At 44.2% G+C, this 22223-nt stretch overlaps 1 protein-coding gene across 1 annotated transcript in view; it reads left to right on the forward strand.

The window, feature by feature from the left end:
- Positions 1-22223, forward strand: part of ccdc88c (coiled-coil domain containing 88C) — a 249097-nt gene that overhangs the window by 119478 nt on the left and 107396 nt on the right. Inside the window, exons 4-7 of the mRNA XM_072568054.1 lie at positions 1539-1608; positions 13396-13454; positions 14453-14536; positions 19980-20120. Coding sequence (XP_072424155.1) covers positions 1539-1608; positions 13396-13454; positions 14453-14536; positions 19980-20120 — 354 coding nt within the window. The remainder of the gene's footprint in view (positions 1-1538; positions 1609-13395; positions 13455-14452; positions 14537-19979; positions 20121-22223) is intronic.

A 22223-nucleotide genomic window follows, 5' to 3' on the forward strand; every position in this document is an offset into this window, starting at 1 on the left:
GGTAGGTAGGAAGGAAGATGGACAGGGAGGACAGTTCAAGAGGGTGGTATTAAGTTGGAGGGTTGGATTTGGAATAAGGTGGGGGAAGAGATGAGGAAACTGGACTCATGCAGATTTTGCCAATTAGGGAGCCCTGTTTGACAAACAGAAACAAGAGTATCAGTTGCTCTGTTCACTGAGAGCTGACTCTGAGGCTTCTCCATATGTAAATAATGGGGCACTGGCTGATGGGATACTGGCCTCTGTGGAGTTATTTCATATTGGCTCTGTGATTCTCTGATATTTGGAAGAGAGTGACTGAGAATCTGGTCTAAAGAGGCATGTTTTAAGAACGGTTTTAAACAAATAGTGGAATGTCGAGGGCTGGAGAAATTTGAGCATTGGAATTTGAGTGAGGATAGAGGATGGAAGAAGATGAGGGAGACATGCAACAATGGAGATTGGGGAGTATGATGGGGATGGGGATGTGATATAGTCTGTACCTGAAATAAGGTGCATGAGGCTATGAAAAGAGGGATAAGAATTTTCCATCAAACACATTGAGCTGGGAGCCAGCCTAGAATAAACAACCACCTGGTTTGCAGTGGTAATGAAAGGTGTGTCACCACCATTATCCAAATCCATTTTGGGATTGATGGTCAATACTAGGTTAACCAGCAGTGGTCCTATCTGTGAAGTGTGTGGAGAAGGGAACATTCAACTGAGAGGCTTAAATAAGAACAAAAAGTGCTGGAGAAACTCAGCAGGTCAGGCAGCATCTAGGAGAGAGAAACCAAGTTAGCGTATGTCGAGTCTAGCGTGATACTTCTTCAGAAGTGGAATGATATGTTAATTTGGCTTTTTTTCAGCACAGAGTTTCTCCAGCGACTTCTGTTTTCATCTCCAGTTTCCCACATCCACAGTATTTGCCTTTTATTTGAGAAGCCCTTCCTTTTGAGGGGGACTTTGAGTTTGAATCATGTGTTATGTTACAGCACTGCCTTCATATGTGGCTTGTGACACACTAATGTAATATTACAGGTATCTCCACTCACCTACCCCAAACCCACCCCGTTTCCTCGCCCCACCCCCCCGCCCCCTTCACGTCCCCCCCCCTCCCCCCCCCCCCCCCTTCACCTCCCCCAATACTACCCAGAGAACCAGCAATGGTCAACTTCATGTTTAGCTCTAGAATGCACATTTTTCAGAGACTGGGAGAGAGGAAATTTGTTACACGTGGAACAGGAAAAAGACAGGCTCTCACCACTCCCCTCAGACCCCACCCAATTAAATGATGTTAAAATACTTGAGAAAAAGAAATGTTTTTCTTCAAAGGTGTCAAGAGGAGCCAGGAGGAAGTGTGTGTTTGTGCTGGGGAAAATGCTCTGCTTCCTCTCCCCATTCAGTGACTTTCTATCATCTTTGAGAATGGACTCCAGAATGATTAATGCTGGGATGATATTGGCAAACGTGGATATTTGATTGCTAAGTAAATATATTAACGGGAAGTTCACTCCTTTGGAAGTAATCCAGACTTTTATTGTGTGTTTTATTAACAGGAGTGTCTGCAGCAATTGGTGGTAATGAGTTTGCCAAATGTGCTAACGATTGCTAAAGATCCCCTTTCAGGTGAGTGATTTCAGGCCTTGACCAGTGATGGCCCATTGCAAGCTTTGATTTTGTCTGTTCTTTCTTGTCTCTGTAACTCATACTGGGCCAACTGGCTGTGGAAATCTTTTGATATCCTGCACAATTTGGTCATCCTTAATGTGGGTCAGTGAGGAATCCACCCGTGCAATGGCACAAGTCGCACTCTGATCCAACTCTTAACTGACAACTGATCATTTCCACTGTGTGCACATATACTGTGTCACAAGATGTTATCCTCTATAATTTGAGATCCGATGCATGCACAAATGGCATTGAACCTATGGTTTGGAAAGCTCTACACAACTGGAGCTTTCCTCCCTTCATGGCTGCTGTAAACTTGAAAGGGTTCACAAAAGATTTACAAAGATATTATAAAAAACAAAAGTTGCTGGAAAAGCTCAGTAGGTCTGACAGCATTTGTGAAGAGAAATCAGAGTTAGTGTTTTTGGTCCAGTCACCCTTCCTCAGAACTGACACTAGCTAGGAAAATAGATGTTTCTGGAGTTGGAGGGTTTGAGCTACAGGGAGAGGCTGTTTTCCCTGGAGCGTCGCAGGCTGAGGGGCGACCTTTTATAGAGGTTTATAAAGTCATGAGGGGCATGGATAGGAAAAATAGACAAAGTCTTTTCCCTGGGGTGGGGTAATGCAGAACTAGAATTAACCTCTCTCCAATGAGAATTTAAAACAAAAACACAAATTGCTGGAGAAACTCAGCAAGTCTGGCAGCATCTGTGGGAAGAAAGAGTGTCGAGTCTCGTGACTTGATTTTGAGTTAGCTGTGCGTATTAAATGTTCTAATGCAGCTACAACACTGGCAATGAACCGACAAAATTGTCCCTTTCCCAAAAAACAAGAGAATTAATTTCAGCCCAATTATTCCCCCTCTGTCAATCCTTGATTATCAGCAAGGTGATGCAGGCGTTGTTTGACAGTGCTATCAAACACCTTAAGTATATTCAAGATGGAGATCATTGGGTTTTTGATTGACAAGGGGATCAAGGGTTATAGGGAGAATGAGGTTGGGAAACTTACCAGCCATGATTGAATGGCAGAGCAGACTTGATGGGCTGAATGGCCTAATTTCTGCTCTTATGGTTTAACCTGTTCACTGATGCTCTGTTTGGCTTATGCCTTGACCACTCAGCTTCTGATCTCAATACAGCCTTGGTCTAAATATGGAGGAAACAGCTGAGTTCCAGAGGCTGTGACCGTTTGAGTTTTAGGGAGCATTTGACTGAGTACAGCATCGGGGAACTCTAGTAAATCTGGGGTCAAGGAGAATTGGAGAAAACTCTCCACTAGTTGGAGTCACACCTGACATGTAAGAAGATGGTTGTTGGAGGTTATGCATCTCAGCTCCAGGACATCTCTGCAGGTAGTGTCCTAGGCCCAACCATCTTCAGCTGCTTCATCAATGATCTTCACTCCATAAGGTCGGAAGTGGGGATGTTTGTTGATTTAATGGTGAAGTATTAAACCTCCATTTATATCTCCTCAGATTCATACCCAAGTGCTCCATGTCCACGTTCACCAGACCTGGACGTTGCCCTGGTCAGAGAATCAAAAACATGGGCATAGCCTCAGGATAAGCTGCCAATCATTCAGGGGAATGAAGTGACATTTCTTCACCCAAACGGTTGTGAACCTTTGTGATTCTCAACCCCAAAGGCTGTGCAGCTCCATCATTGGATAGACAGATTTTTTGAGGTTTTGGGAATAAGTGGGGAGCAGGTGAAGCCCAAGGACAGCCATAATTATATTGAACGACTGTGAAACCTCAACAGGATGTATTTTGTACTCCTGTTAATTCTTACAGCAACTAACATTTTCACCCTGGGAGTATCAGACAATGATCATCTATACAAGGGGAGAGTGAACCAACCTGCCTTAACAGCATTGCCAGCACCAGATTCCTCACCATTTAATGGCCTGGGGCTGAAGTTACTGCTGTTCAAGGAACTGAACTGGCTCTGTTGTCGGAATAATGTGGCTACAAGAGGCAGACAGAGGGGGAAAAAAGAAGTTGGAAAGCTTAAATAGAATCCTAGAGATGTACAGCACGAAAATGGACCCTTTGGTCCAACCTGTCCATGCCAACCAGATTCCCAAGACAATCTAGTCCAATTTGCCAGCACCTGCTCCATATCCCTCCAAACCCTTCCTAATCATATACCCGTCCAGGTGCCTTATAAATGTTGCAATTGTATCAGCCTCCACCACTTCCTCTAGCAGCTCATTCCATACACGTACCACCCTCTGTGTGAAAAAGTTGTCCTTTAGGTCTCTTTTACATCTTTCCCCTTTCACCCTAACCTATGCCCTCTAGTTCTGGACTCTCCCACCACAGGGAAAAGACTTTGTCTATTTATCCTATCCATGACCCTCATGATTTTATAAACCTTTTATGAGGTCACCCCTCAGCCTCCGACGCTCAAGGGAAAACAGCCCCAGCCTGTTCAACCTCTCCTTGTAGCTCAAATCCTCCAACCCTGGCAACATCCTTGGAAATCTTTTCTGAACCCTTTCAAGTTTCACAATCTCCTTCCAATTCTGGTCCAATAGGAAGGAGACCAGAATTGCACGCAATATTCCAAAAGTCACCTAACCAATGTCCTGTACAGCTGCAACATGACCTCCCAACTCCTGTACTCAATACTCCGACCAATAAAGGAAAGCATACCAAACGCCGCCTTCACTATCCTATCTACCTGTGACTCCACTTTCAAGGAGCTATGAACCTGCACTCCAAGGTCTCTTTGTTCAGCAACATTCCCTAGGACCTTACCATTAAGTGTATAAGTCCTGCTCTGATTTGTTTTCCCAAAATGCAGCACCTTGCATTTATCGAAGTTAAATGCCATCAACCACTCCTGTATTCTTTCACAGGACAAAGGTGACCAGGCTAGGCCTGCATTTATTGTCCATCCCTGATTGTTGTTCAGAGTCAGAGTCAATCACATTGCTGCTGGGTGTGGAGCACAGTTGACGATATTGGAAATGGGGCAGAGCTTTAGGAACTTTCTGATCCAGATTCCACTTGTCGGCAGACACCTGGCCATCCTCTTGGCTGTTTCCTGTGTGCTGGGAAGCTCCAGGCCAAAGGCGCCACCTGCCCTGACTGGCCTGAAGGAGAACTGCAGCTAGAGAGCCGTGGGGAGCACTGACCGCTCCAATGCAGCCAGTCCATGGCGTTGCAGATCCAGTGCTGATGGAAAGACTGGGAGGTGGGAGTGGTCGAGGTGAGCGAATGCTCAACAACTCTGGGTCACCAGTGACATAACCAAGAAATGAGATCAGAAAATGCTGGAAATACTCAGCACATCTGGCTGGGCTTCCAGTTTTTAGTCTTCTGTAATGATCCTGTAAAATGTTACTTGGGATTGAGAGTGACAGCGCCACACCCCTCCAAGCTGTGAGTATCACCCCAGAGAGAGTCTGGGTTTAGCTGGGAAAGTCCAGCTCCATTGTTGATCGCTTTCCTCGGATTGCTGCAGTTCCAGCAGTGGCCACCACATCTGATGACACTACTGAGTACATTTGAGTTGCTTGTTGTTTATTGGGTAGCTTACAGCAACAGGTCTTCTTCCCTTCTGGGACCAACCTCCAGTCTGTTGGCAATTAAATGGTCAATCAAGGAATCTGTGCCCCAGGAATGGGCTGTGCCTGGGGAATCTGTGCTCCAGGAATGGGCAGAGTCTGGAGAATCTGTGCCCTAGCAATGGGCAGTATGCAGTGAACTGAAGAACCAGCCCTGTAGTTCAGACCATCATACCCTAAACCTGAAGGATCTAGATGTAATGTAGGTATATTCCTGACATTCTCTCACTAATGCAGTGGATTCTGTTGCTAAAACAATGCACTAAATGTTCTCGACACAAATATGTTCATATCTTTTGCTGTCAGGGAGTGGGTGTGGGTGTATCCTGGGTTAATTGGTGACCTAGATTCTTTCCATAATCAACCTGTAAAGAGTTTTAAATACTGCATTGTTTCCAAGTTAATGATAGCTGACATAGCTTTGATGTATTTGCCTTAGCTCAAAGGTGACATTCTTGCCCAATTCAAAAGCTGGTTGGTTCAAATCCCAGAGACTTTAACTCATCACGGAATCCTCTACAGCATGCAGACAGGCCATTTGGTCCATCCAGTCCACACCGACCTTCTAACAGACCCACCCCCACCACCCTATCCCTGCATTTCCCATGGTGAATCACCTAATCTGCACACCTAACCTGGTTATTATGGGGCAATGTAGCATGGCCAATCCACCTAACCTGCTCATGTTTGGACTCTGGGAGGAAACCCATGCAGACACTGGGAGAATGTGCAAACTCCACACAGACAGTCGCCCGAGGCTGGAATTGAACCCAGGTACCTGGCACAGTGAGGCAGCAGTACTAATCGCTGAGCCACCATGCTGCCCATAATCTAGGGTTTCATTTTGTCAGGAGGGCAATGAAGGAATAGGAGTAGGGAGGGACGATGGATTTGGGGTCAAAGTGGGGCTGTGGGACTCTGTGCTGCTCAGAGTCTCTTGAGCCTGTCTCTATTACAACAGTGACAATACCTCAGCACAGTTTATTGTAGACAGGCAGGAGGCTGGAAGAACACAGCAAGCCAGGCAGTATCAGGAGGTGGAGATGTCTGACATTTCAGGTATAACCCTTCAGACTTCTCTTCCTCCTGATGCTCCCTGGCTTGCTGTGCACTTCCAGCCCTCTGCCTGTCCACTTTGGGGTCCAATATCTGCAGGGTTTTTTTGTCTCAGTACAGTTTATTAGTTGTATTGCACTTTGGGCTATCCTGGGAGGTACGTTTATAAGTAAAAGGTGTTTTTACCCTTTGATAGGAACCATTATTATTCTATCAAAGAAAGAACACAGCAGCTGCTCAGGATGGCTTAGAGCGGAGTTATACTCCTGAACCTGCGCGCACACTCTGGTTTTGAGTGAACACTTTGATGATGCATCAACAAAGCAGGAATCTGGTTGGGCACAGAGAGGTGTCAATGAGGAATGTACTTATCAGTACAAAAGCAGAAATGCCAAATTTCAGAACGAATGCAACAGTTTCTAGAGGAGGTGGAGGAGGAAGAAAGGGAGCTGGAAGGTTGACACATTTGATTCTGAAAGGCTCCGGAGTTGCCATGGAGAAAGCACAGCCTCTCCAAGTTAACAGGAATCTCACTGCAGGTGTCTGAGTTCCGAAGACGCATTCGTGATAAATGCAGTGCTCCAGTTTGCACCAGATACAATTACATTTTAATTCCTACAAAGGGAAATACCCTTCCTCAGTCCCAGGTGGAATTCCATCTCAACAACTACGTTCATTACTCCATTACACAGCTTGCAGTGTTCATGTCGGCTTGGAACTACTTAACAGACCTGTTGATTTTGGTAGGCAGCATCTCCACACATGCAGGATCTCTCCACCCTGCAGCCTTCCTGCCTCTATTCCTGATGAAGGGCTTTTGCCCGAAACGTCGATTTTTCTGCTCCTTGGATGCTGCCTGACCTGCTTTTTCAGCACCACTCTAATCCAGACTCTGGTTTCCAGCTTCTGCAGTCCTTGATTTTACCCTGTTGATTTGATAGTTTGAGCACAGATTCATCTTTGTACTCCCTGGAGTGCAGTTGATTAATTGAAGGGCCCTCTTGTGGCACAGTGGTAGTGTCCCTGCCGCTGGACCGGGAAGCACAGGTTCAGGTCCCACCTACTCCAGAAGTCTGTAATAACATCCTATTAGGAAAAATATAGATGCTTAATTGAGGTATTTTAAAATGTTTCAAATAATTGGAGTTGAGAGGATGGGGCAATTTATTTCCACTGGGTGCAGACATTTCCCTAGGGTTGGTGTTAGATGAAGGTGGTGGAAGCAAAGGGAGAGTTTGGGTTGAGGGGTGGAGGAAGTCCACAACAAGGGGATGTGAACTTAAATTTTGTTCAGGCAATGGTCGTAAAAGAGATGGAACAAGGTGTTAAGATTCAGTTAAGATATTGATGATCTAATTGAATGGGACTTAATTTTAAAGAGAAAGGCAGGAGAGGGGATTTGAGGAAAAACTTTTTTTTCACCCAGAGGTTGGTGGGGGTCTGGAACACACTGTCTGGGAGGGTAGTGGAGGCAGGAAACCTTGTAGTCCTTTAAAAAAGTACTTGGTTGAGCGCTTGAAATGCAATAATATTCCAGCTCTGGGCCCAGTGTGGGGAAGTGGGACTCGTGTCAGTAGGAATAGGTTTTCAGCAGCCCAGACTTGATGAATAGCACAAGAGGCTTCTTGTAGTCCCAATATTCATTCCTCCCTCAGTTTACTGCTCGGTTGAACTGGATCCTATTTGAGGGGACGGATGTCTTGTTGAAATTGCCATTCGCTCCATAGGGTAAATGGGCTTATTTCCTACCAATCAGATTATTGATGGTATTGATTAATTCCAAAGGTGTTGCTGACAAGCCCACCCCATGTTTCTTGAGAAGGTAATCTTGGGGCCTGGTGTACAGTTGTGTAGTAATCGTGTTACTAGAATGTTAATCCAGAAATCCGAACTGAGAGAGTCGATGGAGACCGGGATAGCAATGACGAGGTGTTGAATAATGGAGCAGGGTTGAGGGGATTGCTCCTGGTCCTACCTATTACACATTCAACATTAAGTTCAAATTTCACCGTACTTCACACTAAACAACTCTAACTGTAGAAAAATGACCATGTCATGCAAAGCCAATTGCTGTAGTAATCTCCTTTTGGAGAAGGCAACTTACTATCCTGACCTGGTCAGGGATATCTTTGTCTGGCTCCAGTCCCACAGGGATATGGTTGACTCCTAACTGAATTGGGCAAAAGTGAGGACTGCAGATGCCAGAGATGAGTGTCTAGCTTAGAGTAGTGCTGGAAAAGCGCAGCAGGTCAGGCAGCATCCGAGGAGCAGGAAAATCTTTTGTGGCCTAACCAATCTCTTAGGCAAAAGTGAGGACTGCAGATGCTGGAGACCAGAGTCTAGGTTAGAGTAGTGCTGGAAAAGCACATCCTCTGATGCTGCCTGACCTGCTGTGCTTTTTCATAACTATTCTAAGCTAGACTCTTGCCTCCTAACTAAGGTGACTTTGTAAGACACTGACTTGCATTTAAACCACGAGAAAGCATGTGTTGATTGGATGTTGAGTTTAAGGCAGGTTGCAGGTTCTCAAACTCAGCAGGATATGGTGCTTCAGACGTGAATCAAAGGCTGCCCTTGACCTTTTTACTGCAAGATACACATGTTGTTTGACCTCTGCAGGAAAGTCCTCGAGTGCCAAGTCTCCTCGACTTTAATAGCAGTCATGTTGATACATTTCCTTTTATGACCGCTTATCATAAGCTCTTAACATTATTGTTGGCATGTAGTTAATTTATCCCACAGTGGTCATTAACGTAAACCTTGCTTAAACGTGAACTCCCATTCTCAATGTCCTTTTGGAGAGTGCACAAGATACAGATCCCAGTCTGCAGCAACCCCAACTCTCCGTGAATTTGAAAACTGATTTCTGAGATTATTTGACAGGCTCATCCTCTAACATCGAAACACTTCCTCTCCTTCATTCGAAGGCCAAATAAGTCAGCTGACCAAACTGTGTTTATTTTTATTTCATGGAGAGGCTTAAAAGTGAAACTGGTTGTGGTTTCTTTGGCAGGATGGGAGCCCATTGTCAGTTTGGAGTGTTTTTACTGTGAGGCACCTCGGTGGGATAGTGAATGTTTGTTAGTTTAACATTAGCTCCACTCTTTTTTATTTTAGTAAACATTGGATTTAAGAGCAATAGTGGGAATGTTTTCATCAGCCTGTTTTTAACCTGCTGGAATTACAACTTCCTCTGACAGTAAATATAGAACAGTTCAACAATAGACTACAGTTTCTGGATATGTCTGGCTTATGGTTTTAAAAGTGTCTTCTTTTGTTTCGTTTCAGAGTTCATGGCTGATTACAAATCTCCCTTTTCTTGTGCAATGTACAGGCCAATGCCCACCCTGTTTGAGCCTTGAGTTTTTCCTATAGTTCGTAGAAACATAGCCTACTCCTGCTCCTATTTTTCTATTTGGCCCATCGAGCCTGTTCCGCCATTCAGTACAATCATAGCTGATTGTCCAATTCAGCTCCCACATTTTCCCCATCCCCTTTGATCTCTTTAGCGTGAAGATTCTCCAACTTAGAATCATTTGAATTCTTAATGTGGAAGCAGGCCATTCAGCCCATCAACCTTCCAAAGAGCAACCCATCTAGACCTTAGCCCCCTACCCTTTCCTTGTAACCTGTATTTCCCATGGCTAATCCATCCAGCCTGCATATCCCTGGACACTGCCATTTAACATGGCCAATCCACCCTCCTCATTGCACTGTGGGAGGAAACTGGAGCACCTGGAGGAAGCTCAGGCAGATACACAGGGAGAATGTGCAAATTCCACATGGGCAGTCACCCAAAGGTGGGGTTAAACCTGGATCCCTGACATTGTGAAGGAGCAGTGCCAACCACTCAGCCACCGTGCCACCCAGTTCTTCACAAAATTATTCCATGATTTTGGCCTCAACTGCTTTCTGTGGCAGAAAATTCCACAGGCTCACCATTCTCTGGGTGAAATTTCTCTTCATCCCAGACCTAAATGGACTCTTTGATTATCAAGAACATCCTTTCCACGTCTACCCTGTCTAGTCCAGTTAGGTTTCTATGATTCCTGAACTCCACTGAATACAACCCTAACTGAAACAAAAACAGAAGTTGCTGGAGAAACTCTGCAGGTCTGGCAGCGTTTGTAAGAAGAAAGCAGAGTTCACATTTCAAAACAAGTGACTCTTCATCAGAATCTTAACAGATCCAGTCTGTCCTGATATGTGTCAGTCCTGCTATCTCAGGAACCAGTCTGGTTTGTGCTCACAGCACACAAACTAGCCATTCATCCCAACAGCTCTATGTCAGTGTATAGGTTCCACATGAACCTTCCCACCCCTCTTTTCATCTTTTCTCATCAGTGTACCCTTATTTGCTTATCAAGCTTCTCCTTCAATGCACTCATCCTTGAGTGCTAAGGAGGTAGTGCAGGGAAGGTGTTCAGGTAGAAAATTCGCCAGGATCTGATGGAGTCAACTCGATGGGCCGAAGGGCCTACTCTTCCTATTTCCTCTGTTCCTAAGTAACACGTTCCACAATCTGACCACTCTGAGTAAAGAATTGGATGTGTTTGTGACTATTTTATATTTATGCCTCTTAGTTTTAGACCTACCTGAGAGTGGAAATATCTCCTTTTATCCGAACAAATCATTTCCTCATTTTAAGAACTTCCAACAGTTCGCATCTCAATCTCCTTTTTTCTAGCAAGGAGGGAAAAAAAAGCCCAGCGTGCTTAATCTTTACTCATTCATGTACTTTCCAATTCTAGTGCTTCAGCACATGTTTTGCACCTTCTCCAGTGCCTCCTTATTCTCTGCATAACTTTCAGACTGAAGCTGTGAGCACTGTTCCCAACACTGTCAAATCCAGATTCTGTACAAAAATAACTTGCATTTCTATAGCAACATTGTGACTACACTATGCCCTAAAGCACTTTACAGCCAATGAATTGCTTTTCAAACAGGGTGGCATGGTGGCTCAGTGGTTAGCACCTCTGCCTCACAGCGCCAGGGGCCCGGTTCGGTTCCAGCCTCTGGCCACTGGCTGTGTGGAATTTGCACGTTCTCCCAGTGTCTGCGTGGGTTTCCTCCCACAGTCCAAAGATGTGCCGGTCAGGTGAATTGGCCATCGTGTTAGGTGTTTTAGTCAGAGATAATTGTAGGGGAATGAGCCTGGGTGGGTTACTCTTCAGAGGGTCGGTGTGGATTTGTTAGGCCGAAGGGCCTGTTTCCACACTATGGATTCTGAGACCAGATAATCTCGTTTGTGTGATCCTAACCGGGGGATAAATATTGGCCTGGACACTGAGGATAATTTTAGTTTCTTTTCCTTCTTTGAACATTTTAGTTCTTCTCTATCCACCAGTGAGAGCAGATGGGCCTCTCCAGTTTAACTCCTCACCTGAAGGTTGACACGTCCAACAGTGGAGCACACCCTCAGTACTGTAACTGGAGTATCAGCCGAGGTTTTAGTGTTTGGATGTCTTTCAAGATAATTTCTTTCACAGTTTACAGGCTTCCTAATCATATAATGTCCCACCCCATTAATTAGCTTTCACAGCCAATTTCAGTGAAGTGAAATCGACCTGGCAATGAAATCGACCTGGCCCATTTAATCTCCTCTTGCAACCAGTTTCCTCTCATGGGCTTTAAAGCCATCCCATTAATCTTCTTGGGCGTTCTGCATAAAAAAATAAAAATTGAGCCGCCAAAGTTAATCATGTCAACAGTTGCACTCTGAATTGAAGGGTTGTGCATCCAAATCCCACTCTCGGGACTTGAGCACATAATTCAGTCAGACGTTCCAATGCATTGGTTGGGAGGTGCTGCACTGTTGGGGATGCTTACCTCTCGACTGGGACATTAGACCGGTTCTGTGTCTGACCCCTCAGCTGGAAATGTGCAATCGTGTGGCAGTATTTTGAAGGAGAGTTGGTGAATTCTTACTGGTATTGGTACCAGTTTCTATCTCTTACTGACAGCAGTAAATAGAGACTAACTGGTCATCGCCTCTGTGCACAGTGAGATCCCACAATAATGAAATAAAAGATAATTTACTCAGTTTTCGAAACAGCCCCAAACATCCACATCAGGCAATAACTAGGTACTTTAATGAGGGTGAAGGGCTTATGCTCGCAATGTCACTCCCCTGCTCCTCAGATGCTGCCTGACTGGCTGTGCTTTTCCAACACCACAATGTTTGACCCTTAGTTTGATGACTTGTGTGAAATCCCAGTATTGGCTGGAATTCAGCCCTTTTTTATGTTTCTCAAAGGACATGAACCCACCACATCAAGATGTGGGCTGGCGGCAGTGGGGTTAGAGGGTTTAAGTGTCAACCAAAGCTCCGGTGCGAGTTCACTTTCAGATGGGATATTAAACTGATGCCCTGTTTGTCCCCTCAGTTGGGTATTAGCCATCTTGTGGCACTGTTAAAAGAAGCTCAGGGATGTTCTTCCTTGTGTCCCTGCCAATATTTATTCCTACGTCGCAAAACGTCATTATCACGTTGTTTGTGAGAGTTGGCTGCTTCATGTCCTACAGTACAACACTTGACTGTGTTTCAAAACTACGTAATGGGTTGTTGTTAGATACAGAATCTGCTCAGTCTGCAAAAGCTGTAGTGAAAGCAGGTGCCATTTTGTTTGAACCAGCTGTACCTCAGCTAATATCCAGTGAGCCAGAAATGTGTTACAAACCCCACCTAAATCTCAATTCGCTGGGCAGTAACCAAGATTGAAATTTTGGTGTATTTTATTAAGCTCGTTACTTTTACAAATCTAAGAATGAATAACTTTGCAACAGGAGATTATGTGGTGCACTGCTGTCTCAAATACACACTTATATATATACACACACATGCGCGCACACGCACACACACGTCATTCTGCTATAATGTGAGTTTCATTAATATGATACGATTGACGAATTGGGGACACTGTTTCTATAATGCGAGCTTTTAAAGAGTGTGTTCGTTATAATGTGATTCCAGCTGCTATCTCTCAATTTTCTTAACACCGGGTTGCACAAGAACAGAACGACTACATTATAGCTGGACTGACTAATACACCTATACATATTGCTTGGGAAGTAGTTCATACTAAAACTTCCTTCCATTTAAATTTGCTACAGGAAAGAGTATGGATGAAATGAAGAAGGTGTTGTTACTGATGCTGGGATGTGCTGTACAGGTAAATAGTGATGCATCATGCTAACAAACTAACAAAGAGATGAAATGTAGCTTTCTGTCCAGGGTGTTCTCTTTAATTCAAAAATGAACTTTTCAAGAAGGGTACCTTGCACCTGCAGTTTGTAATTTCCTGTGTTGAATCTTTAGCTTCATTCTGAAGAGTACAAGAAATGGGAAGGTGAAACGCTCTTTGTTTCTCATCTATTAGCAATCCCAAAAAAAGTGTGGAGGAGCCTAAATCAGAAAGCTGCTTACTGTTGGAAAACTGTTGTACGTGAGCTGGGAAACTGTGCCACAGGATTCTGTGTGGCTTCCTATTATATCGCAGCAACATCCATGTTTCTGCAAGCACCTCTCGTTCAGTTTCAGAAAGTGGCATTGAACCATGGGATCAGAGTGTGTTGACAGCACTCTCCTACTTTGTCCACCCACTTTGTCTGCTCTTTCCCCTTGGTGTTTTATGGCACTCATTTCAGTAATGGAACAGAACTGGCTGGAATGGTATATCCAAGCAGGCAAACCAGACCTGGTCACTCTTAGACAACGGACAGGACCCTCATTGACTACTGGAGAGGAATCTCTTCCACTGAACTGCCATCTCTCTCTTTTTTCAATTGGAACCCACTATACAATGCAGTAAGGGAAGGTCAGATGCAAAGGAGCTGTGTGGTAAATCAGGCAAAAAGCACCACATTTTTTGACTCTGATCTCCAACATCTGCAGTCTTCACTTTCTCCCCCGGTAAGTCAGGCAGTCAGACAGGATATTGGGACGAGTTCAACTGACTGACATCAAATCAATTGGCACCTCCCAGAAAGCTGAAAGGAATCTTCTTCAGAACCTTGTGTTTGTGATCAGTTACTGATCGTGAATATAATACCTGTGCCCTAGCTCCATTTTATTTAGTTAAATGTTTGAAATGCTGATGTATATTCAAAGTGCAATTTGAATCTATGTTCTGCTTCTTCACTGCCACCACGACCTTATCCCTGACCCCAGTGTGAACGGAAGGAAGAATTCATTGAAAGAATCAAGCAACTTGACATTACAACTCAGACAGCCATTGTTACTCACATACAAGAGGTAAGTGTATCTAAATGGTTCTCATTGCTGTCTGTAACAGTGGATCATGCAGAATGCAAGGAAGTGGTAGATGGACCCTTCTTCTGATGTAAAGAAACTTAATTCTTAGACTTTGGCCATCACTGGCAAGGCTGGGAATTAATGCCCTCTGTGATGATGTGACACCTTCCTGAACCAATAGCACATCTGTTATACTCGGTTGTGGCTGCAACTCCTGGCTGGTTGTGTCTCCTACGTTGCAACAATAGCTACATTTTAAACATATTTAATTTAAATGTAAGACAATTTGAGATCTCCATTGGTCATGAAAGGACAGTGTTGACACATACCTGTCTTTCCAAGCACTGCTGTGTGGCCTCTTCCTTTATCTTTGTGTTGTTGTTCATAATGTCTCTCCAATTTCCCAATGTTTTCTCATTAGTGGGACGGCGAGTCTCTGTTCATGTGTTAAAGCTGGAAGATATTGAACTGTTTGGGCACTTTGTGGTTTAAGGTTTTACCAGTGGCTTTGGAAAAGCAACCAAGCATTGCTTTTAGGGAGATGGGATATCGGAACTATTGCCTTTTTCCTTGCTGGAGTGCCTAGTTGAAAGAGATTAGGGGGCCCTGTCCTAATAATTGCCAAGCAACGTTTTTTTTTCTGGTCTTAATTTCTGTGTAACAAAACCGAGGGAGAAAAATCTCTAAAGCTTGTTGGAAAGGGACGTGTGTGTGTGTGTGTGTGTGTGTGTGTGTGTGTGTGTGTGTGTGTGTCTCCCTCTCTCTGTCTCTGTCTCTCCACCCTTTTTTGTTTTTCAGCCCATTGGCCAGTAAAGGTTTCTTAGTGGTTTAATGCACATTTAGTTCAAATTCCTGATTATACCTTAGATTTTAACCAGTTTTGCAATTTGTTTTAACAGTTTTATAACAAAGGGGTTAATTTTTGAGTTTATTAAAGGAACCAGTGAAAGTCTATTTTATTCTGGACGCAGTACATAAGGGAAACAATTGGCCATTTTGGTGATTAAGTCAAAACATTTATGCGCATGGCTGGGGATTGGTTAGCTCAGTTGGTCGGACAGTCAGTTTACAGTGCAGAGTGGCGCTAAAAGGGTGGGTTATATGGGCTGCAGTTAATATGAAGGATTCTCCCCTGACCTGAGACATGGTGACCATCACGTTAAACCACCACCAGTCTTCACTGTCTGAGAGGGCAACCTGTGGTCCAGTAGGGCTATGGTAACTTTACCTTTTACTGATGGAGTAAAGGGGTTTGATTACTGGTGTGATTAACACCATCACAGTCACAACCACCTTCTTTGTATTTGTGTTGACCATTTTAGTGATTAACATGTACCTCAGTGACAAGAGAACATGTCCTCTACCCAAGGTGATGAGTTCAACTTTCACTTTCTATCCCTCCAGCATCTCAGATGCAAATTTTCAACCAATTCCGTTCACTCTGAATATATCTAGAAACAGCAAAGGCCATGTATACTGCAAAAGCTGACAGTTAGTAACTTGTCCACCAGAACTAACTGCACTCCAAGCCACGACCTCTGGAGGAAGAATGCCTTATCACCTTGGGACCATCCAACCACACGGCACCAATGTCAATTTCACCAGTTTCCTCGCCCCACCTCATCCCAGGTCTGACCCTCCAACTTGCCACCGCCCTCTTGAACTGTCCTCCCTGTCCATTTTCCTTCCACCTATCTGCTCCACCCTCCACTCCAACCTATCAGCATCATCCCCCCCCCCACCCCAACTCCAGCTACCTATAGCCTTCCAAATTATCTTTTTACCCCAGCCCCTCAACTCCCTGCTATTTATCTCTCAGCTCCTCCTCCTTCTCCCCCCCCCCCCCCCCCCCCACCCCAACCACCACATTCCTGATGAAGGGCTTATGCCTGAAACATTGACTCTCCTCCTTAGATGCTGCCTGACTGGTTGTGCTTTTCCAGTGACTCCCTTTCTGACTCTGCGCTCTTATCCAGTATAGTAACAACACTGACGTCGACCTGGCAATGTGGAAAAACGTTGTGTTGACAAAAAGTAGGAAAAATCTAACCAGCCAATTACCGCCCCGTCAGCCATAATAATAGCGAAGTGAGGAAGGGATCAGTGCAGTCAAGCCACACTTGTAAAGAAATAACCTGCTTATTGATGCTCAGTTAGCACTTAGTTTCCGATGTTGATGAGTATAGTTTGTGTTTTATGATCATTTTCATTGCAGCAAAATGTACTAAGAAGTGTAGATTTATACCTCCAGGGCTTATCTATTATTCATTCAACAGTTACGTTACCTCTGATTCAATCAGCAGTATCTGATTACAGAACAAAAATACCAAAATAGTCAGTCAGCATTTTGAGACTAATCTACCAGACGTGCTGAATATATTTACATTTTCTGTTTCTACTTAACCTTATCTCTCATCTTAGTTCTTCCTACAGTTTAAAGTTTTATTTTAAATAAGCACATCCTGATTACAAGGGGGAGATGGTGACCTGATGGTTGTGTTTGTTAGCCAGTGAGATAGATGAGGGTGAACTGATTGATGTGGTGTATTTGGATTTTCAGATGTCTTTTGAGAAGGTCCATCATAACAGGGCAAAGTTAAAGCACATGAGGGTAATATACTGACAAGGATCAAGGATTGGTAGACTGACAGGATATAGAGAGGGGAGTAAATGGGTCTTTTTTCCAAGCGACCAGGCAGTGACTAGTGGGGTACCCTAAAAATGAGTGCATGGACCCCAGCATTTCATGATATGAGAGTGAATCAAATGCAAGTTGCGAAGGGGAGTCCTTCATAGTGATCTCCACCAGAATGGGAATTGAATCCACTTTGTTAGACCCCCAGCTGGGGTATTGTGCACAGTTGTGGGTACCACATTTTGGGTAAGATGTGAACTCATTGGAAAGAATGCAGAAGTGATTTCCACATTATCCAGAATGATTGAAGAAGTTGGGACTGTTGCCCTGGGAGGGAAGGAAGCTGAGTGGGGATCTGATGGATGTTTTCAGATCAGGAGCAGGCTGGCTAAAGTAGATGGGGAGAAGCAGTTTTGTAAAAGAAAAATAAGCAAGAGGGCATAAGATTTTAAGTGATGTGCAAAGACGCAAGGGTGGTGTAGGAGAGGGGGATAATCTTTTTCACACAGCAAGTCGTTAGATTTGGGGGTATACTTCCTGGAAATGTGGTTGAGGCTGGTTCAGTTGAGGCATTCAAGAGGGCATTGGGTAGTTATGTAGCGATACAGGAAAGGGACTTGAGACTAGAACTGGTACAGACATGATGGGCTGAATAGCCTCCTGCACCATAGCAATTCTGCAATTCTATGATTCTGTGATCAGTGTGCAAACATACCTTTTGGGATGTGTGTGTGTGTGTCCCTGCGTGTGTGTTCCATTCACTTGCTAATGTTCTGGCTTGTCAGTGAGCAGACATAATTATACGCTTTGCAATTTGTTACATTTCTTCAATGAATAACAAAGATTAAAAAATGTGCCTCGAATGATTGTGGAGTAAGTCATGCCACACATGGTGATTACAGAATCTCAAAGGATGTTTGTGTGTGTCTGTGAATGTGATTTTGTTGTTTTGTTCTGAGCTCATCAGATGGAGATTGTGATCTCCAGGGGATGAGTTTTCCACCCTTGGGGCAAAAGTAGTACCTCTTTCAAAATACTTTGGGAAGTCCTGAGGAAGTTTCCTGCTGGGATTGATTTGAGCATTCACTCTGATCCCCCAAAGCTCCCGCACTGTCAACTTGGGGTCAAGGTCAAGTCCACACCCAACCCCATCAATGTACTTGATCAGGAATACAGGCAGATGATGTTTCTTTTCGGAAAAATCGAAACTGGAGGCCCCCGCCACCCCGTGTAAAATAGTTATTAGATTTAGATTCAGATTGTATTGTCACATGCACTCAAGTGCAGGAGTACGGTGAAAAGTGCATAATGTCATCACATACAGTGCCATCTTAGGTACAAAGGTATCCAGGTACAAGAAAACTGTGGTGCAAAGTTGCAAAGGAAACAAAGTTAAACAATTATAGAGTCATAAAGTCCTACAAGACACAAAGGTCCTTTAGCCCAAACTGGTCCATGCTGACCAAAATATCCGTCCACATGAACCCCATTTCCCTGCACTTGGCCCATATTCTTTTAATGCTTTTTTATCCAAGTATTTGTCCAAATGCCTTTTTAAATGTTGCTATTGTACCCACCTCAACCCCTTCAGCCGGCAGCTCATTCCATACGCGTACTACCCTCTGTGTAAAAAGATTGCCCCTCAGGTTCTCTTTTATTCTTTGCCCTCTAACCTTAAACTGATGCCCTTTAGTCCACGATTCCCCAACCCTGGGAAAGACTGAGTGTATTCACCCTATCCACGCCTCTCAGGATCTTATACATTTCTAGAAGATCCCCCTCAGTCTCCTGCGCTCCAAAGCAAAAAGTCTTAAATTGTCCAGCCTCTCCTTATAACTCAGACCGTTGAGTCCAGGCCATATCCTTGTAAGTTTCTTCTGCACTCTTTCCAGTTTAATAACATCCTTCCTATAGCAAGATGACCAAAACTGAACACTGTCCTCCAAGTGCGCTCACCAACATCCTGTACAACTGCAATTTAACTTCCCAACTTCTATACTCTATTCCCTGACTAATGAAGGCCAGTGTGCCAAAAGCCGCCTTCACTGCTCTGTCGACCTGTGACTCCACTGTCAGAGAACCGTGCACCTGAACCCCAAGGCCCCTCTGTTCCACTACACTCCATAAGGCCCGACCATTCACCACGAAACTCCTAACCTGACTTGACTTTTTAAAATACAAGACTTCACACTTAACTATATAAAACTCCATTTGCCATTTCTCAGCCCAGTTCCCCAGCTGCAATTTCTAATGACCTTTCTCACGGTCCACGATACCACTGTATTTTAGTGTCATCAGCAAACTTACTAATCGTGCGTTGTAAATTCTCATCCAAATCATTGATACAGATATCAAACAGCAACGGGCCCAGAACCAAGGCCTGAGGCACTCCACTAATCTCAGGCCTCCAGTATCCTTCCACTCTATCCTCTGCTTCCTACCATCAAGCCAGTTAAGCAATACCTTCATGGAATAAATAAAAAAAAAGAAATAAGGGTATCGTTAACATGGAAGTCCTTCTTAATATAAACTAGAAAAGAAAAGGAATCGAGTTAAAAGTTCAACAATAAATTCAATGAGGAATTCACATTTTGGTGATGGTATGCTACCATTTGATGTGAATTGTGTGAAAGTACCTGGGGGAAAGCTACACAAGCACAGCAAGGAAAAAGGAATAGAAGGTTTTATTGATGATACTGTGAGATGAAGGGGGATTGTCAGGAGGTTTGTGTGGAGCTGATCAAGCAGGTGGAATGACCTGCTTTATTAATGGCAGACCTGATGTAACTTTCTGCCTCACCCTTACAGATCACTCACAACCAGGAGAACGTGTTTGACCTTCAGTGGATGGAACAGACTGAAATGCCTGCAGATGACCTGGAGGCGCTCTCTAGGTCAATGGTCTTTCACCTGAAGAGACTTCTTGAGGACAGGGATGAGTACTCGGAGGTAGGAGTCTTCACACAACTCTCCAATGATTCTGACATTGTAGCCAGCCTTGAATTTGGTTTACTTAAAAGCACAGAATCATAGAGCCCCCACCCTATTCTTGTAACTCTGTATTCCCATGGCTAATCCACCTAGCCTGCACGTGTCTGGCCACTACGGGCAATTTAGAACCAATCCACCCTAACCTGCACATCTCTGGACTGTAGGAGGAAACCAGAGCACCTAAAGGAACATCTGGAGAAAGCCATTGAAATTAATTTACCATTTGCAAGCAGAGCGTGCACAGAGGTGGCCTGTTAAGGGTGTCATTGTTGACTTTGCTTCCTGAAGTCACTCACATTTATCAAATTCCTTTCTGACAGAATATTCCAGATTTGAACTGCACGTCTGATGAAAATATTTTACTCATTGCCTCTTTGTCAGTACCTTTAAATCTGTGCCCTTTCTTAGCCCTGCCTTGTAAAATTGACAAGTTTCTTTTTATTTGTACTGTCTCAGCCCAACCTCCTCTTTTGATGTTGGGCACCGACCTGAAACATTAACTGTGTTTTGTTGTCCTTAAATAATGCTTGTCCTGCTGAATACTTCCCAGCTTCTTTTGTGTTCATTCCTGTCTGCTCTGAGCAATTCCTGGAGAGGACCCTCATCTGGTTAATGAATGTTCAAAATGAAGTTGAGTCCCCTCTGTGACCGGAATCTGTGATCTGCTGCAAGAGACTATCAGTGTTTCCAAGGTGAAAGCAAAATACTGCAGATGCTCAAAATGTTTTTCTTAAACCCATCCATGTTACTCACCCCAGCCACACCTTGTGTTTGTAAATCCTCATATACTCATCTCATCAAAGTACGGCTGGGCGGTGGTGATAATGTCACTGGTCTTGTAATCCCAACCCCAGACTAATGCTTGGGGCATGTGGGTTCAAGTCCCACCAGAGCAGTTGGTGGGAATTTTATTCACTTGGTAAATCTGGGATATCAAGCTCGTCGCAGTCACGGTGCCTAATTATCGCACTATGTCTGGAATGTTCTTTGGGGAAGGAAATCTGCCCTTATCTGCTCTGACCTACATGTGACTGAACTGCCCTCCGAAGTTATTCAGCAAGCCCCACAGTTTAGGGGGAATTAGAGAAGGGCAACAAATGTCGGTTTTGCCAGAGATGCCCACGTTCCCATGAAAGAATAAAGAAAAACAATCAGTTTCTGAAGCTGCTTCTGTGAAAAGAATTGAGAGTGTAAATGTTTACTCCTGAGTCGGTAGTTCTGAAATCACAAGCTTTCAGAGCTCAGCTCCTTCATCAGGTGAAGACTTCATGTGACAAATGGGCAGCACTCTGAAAACTTGTGATTTCAAATAAACCTGTTGGACTATAACCTGGTGTCATCTGACTTCGAGTCATAGAGATGTACAGCATGGAAACAGACCCTTTGGTCCAACCTGTCCATGCCGACCAGATATCCCAACCCAATCTAGTTCCACCTGCCAGCACCCAGCCCATATCCCTCCAAACCCTTCCTCTTCATATACCTATCCAAATGACTTTTATAGAGTCATAGAGATGAGAAGTTGAGCATCAGTGAGCCTGACGTGATTTGAACATGCAACCTTCTTTTCTGGAGTCAGAAGCGTTACCATTGTGCCACAAGACTTTGTCCACCCCTGTCCAACCCCAGCACCTCCACGTCATCAATAGTTCTGGGCTCAGCACTAATGGTTTCTCTGCATCTACCTGATCTACAATGTCTTCAATGCTTCAAGCAGAATGCCCCTTCAACTTCTAGATTCAAAGTATACACAGAGTTTAGGTTTAGAATTATTTAATATTGTCACTTGTACCGAAATGGGTAATGTCGCCATATTCCAACACCGTCTTTAATGGCCACTGCACAGAGAAGGCCACTAGTGTTTTGCCGGTTCTCTGTGTAAGAGCAAGTCAGTGAGTCCTACTGCCCTGCCTTTTCCAATAATCCTACACAACTTTTCACAATAGGTGCTCACTCCGCTCCTTTTGAATTCGGCAATCAGGTCTGCCTGCACCATACTCACAGGCAGAGCATAGCACATCCTAACCAGTCACCGCATGACTATGTGGTTTCAAGACCCCC

The sequence above is a fragment of the Chiloscyllium punctatum genome, chromosome 4 (genome assembly GCF_047496795.1).
Source record: "Chiloscyllium punctatum isolate Juve2018m chromosome 4, sChiPun1.3, whole genome shotgun sequence".
In the NCBI taxonomy this organism is placed as follows: Eukaryota; Metazoa; Chordata; class Chondrichthyes; order Orectolobiformes; family Hemiscylliidae; genus Chiloscyllium; species Chiloscyllium punctatum.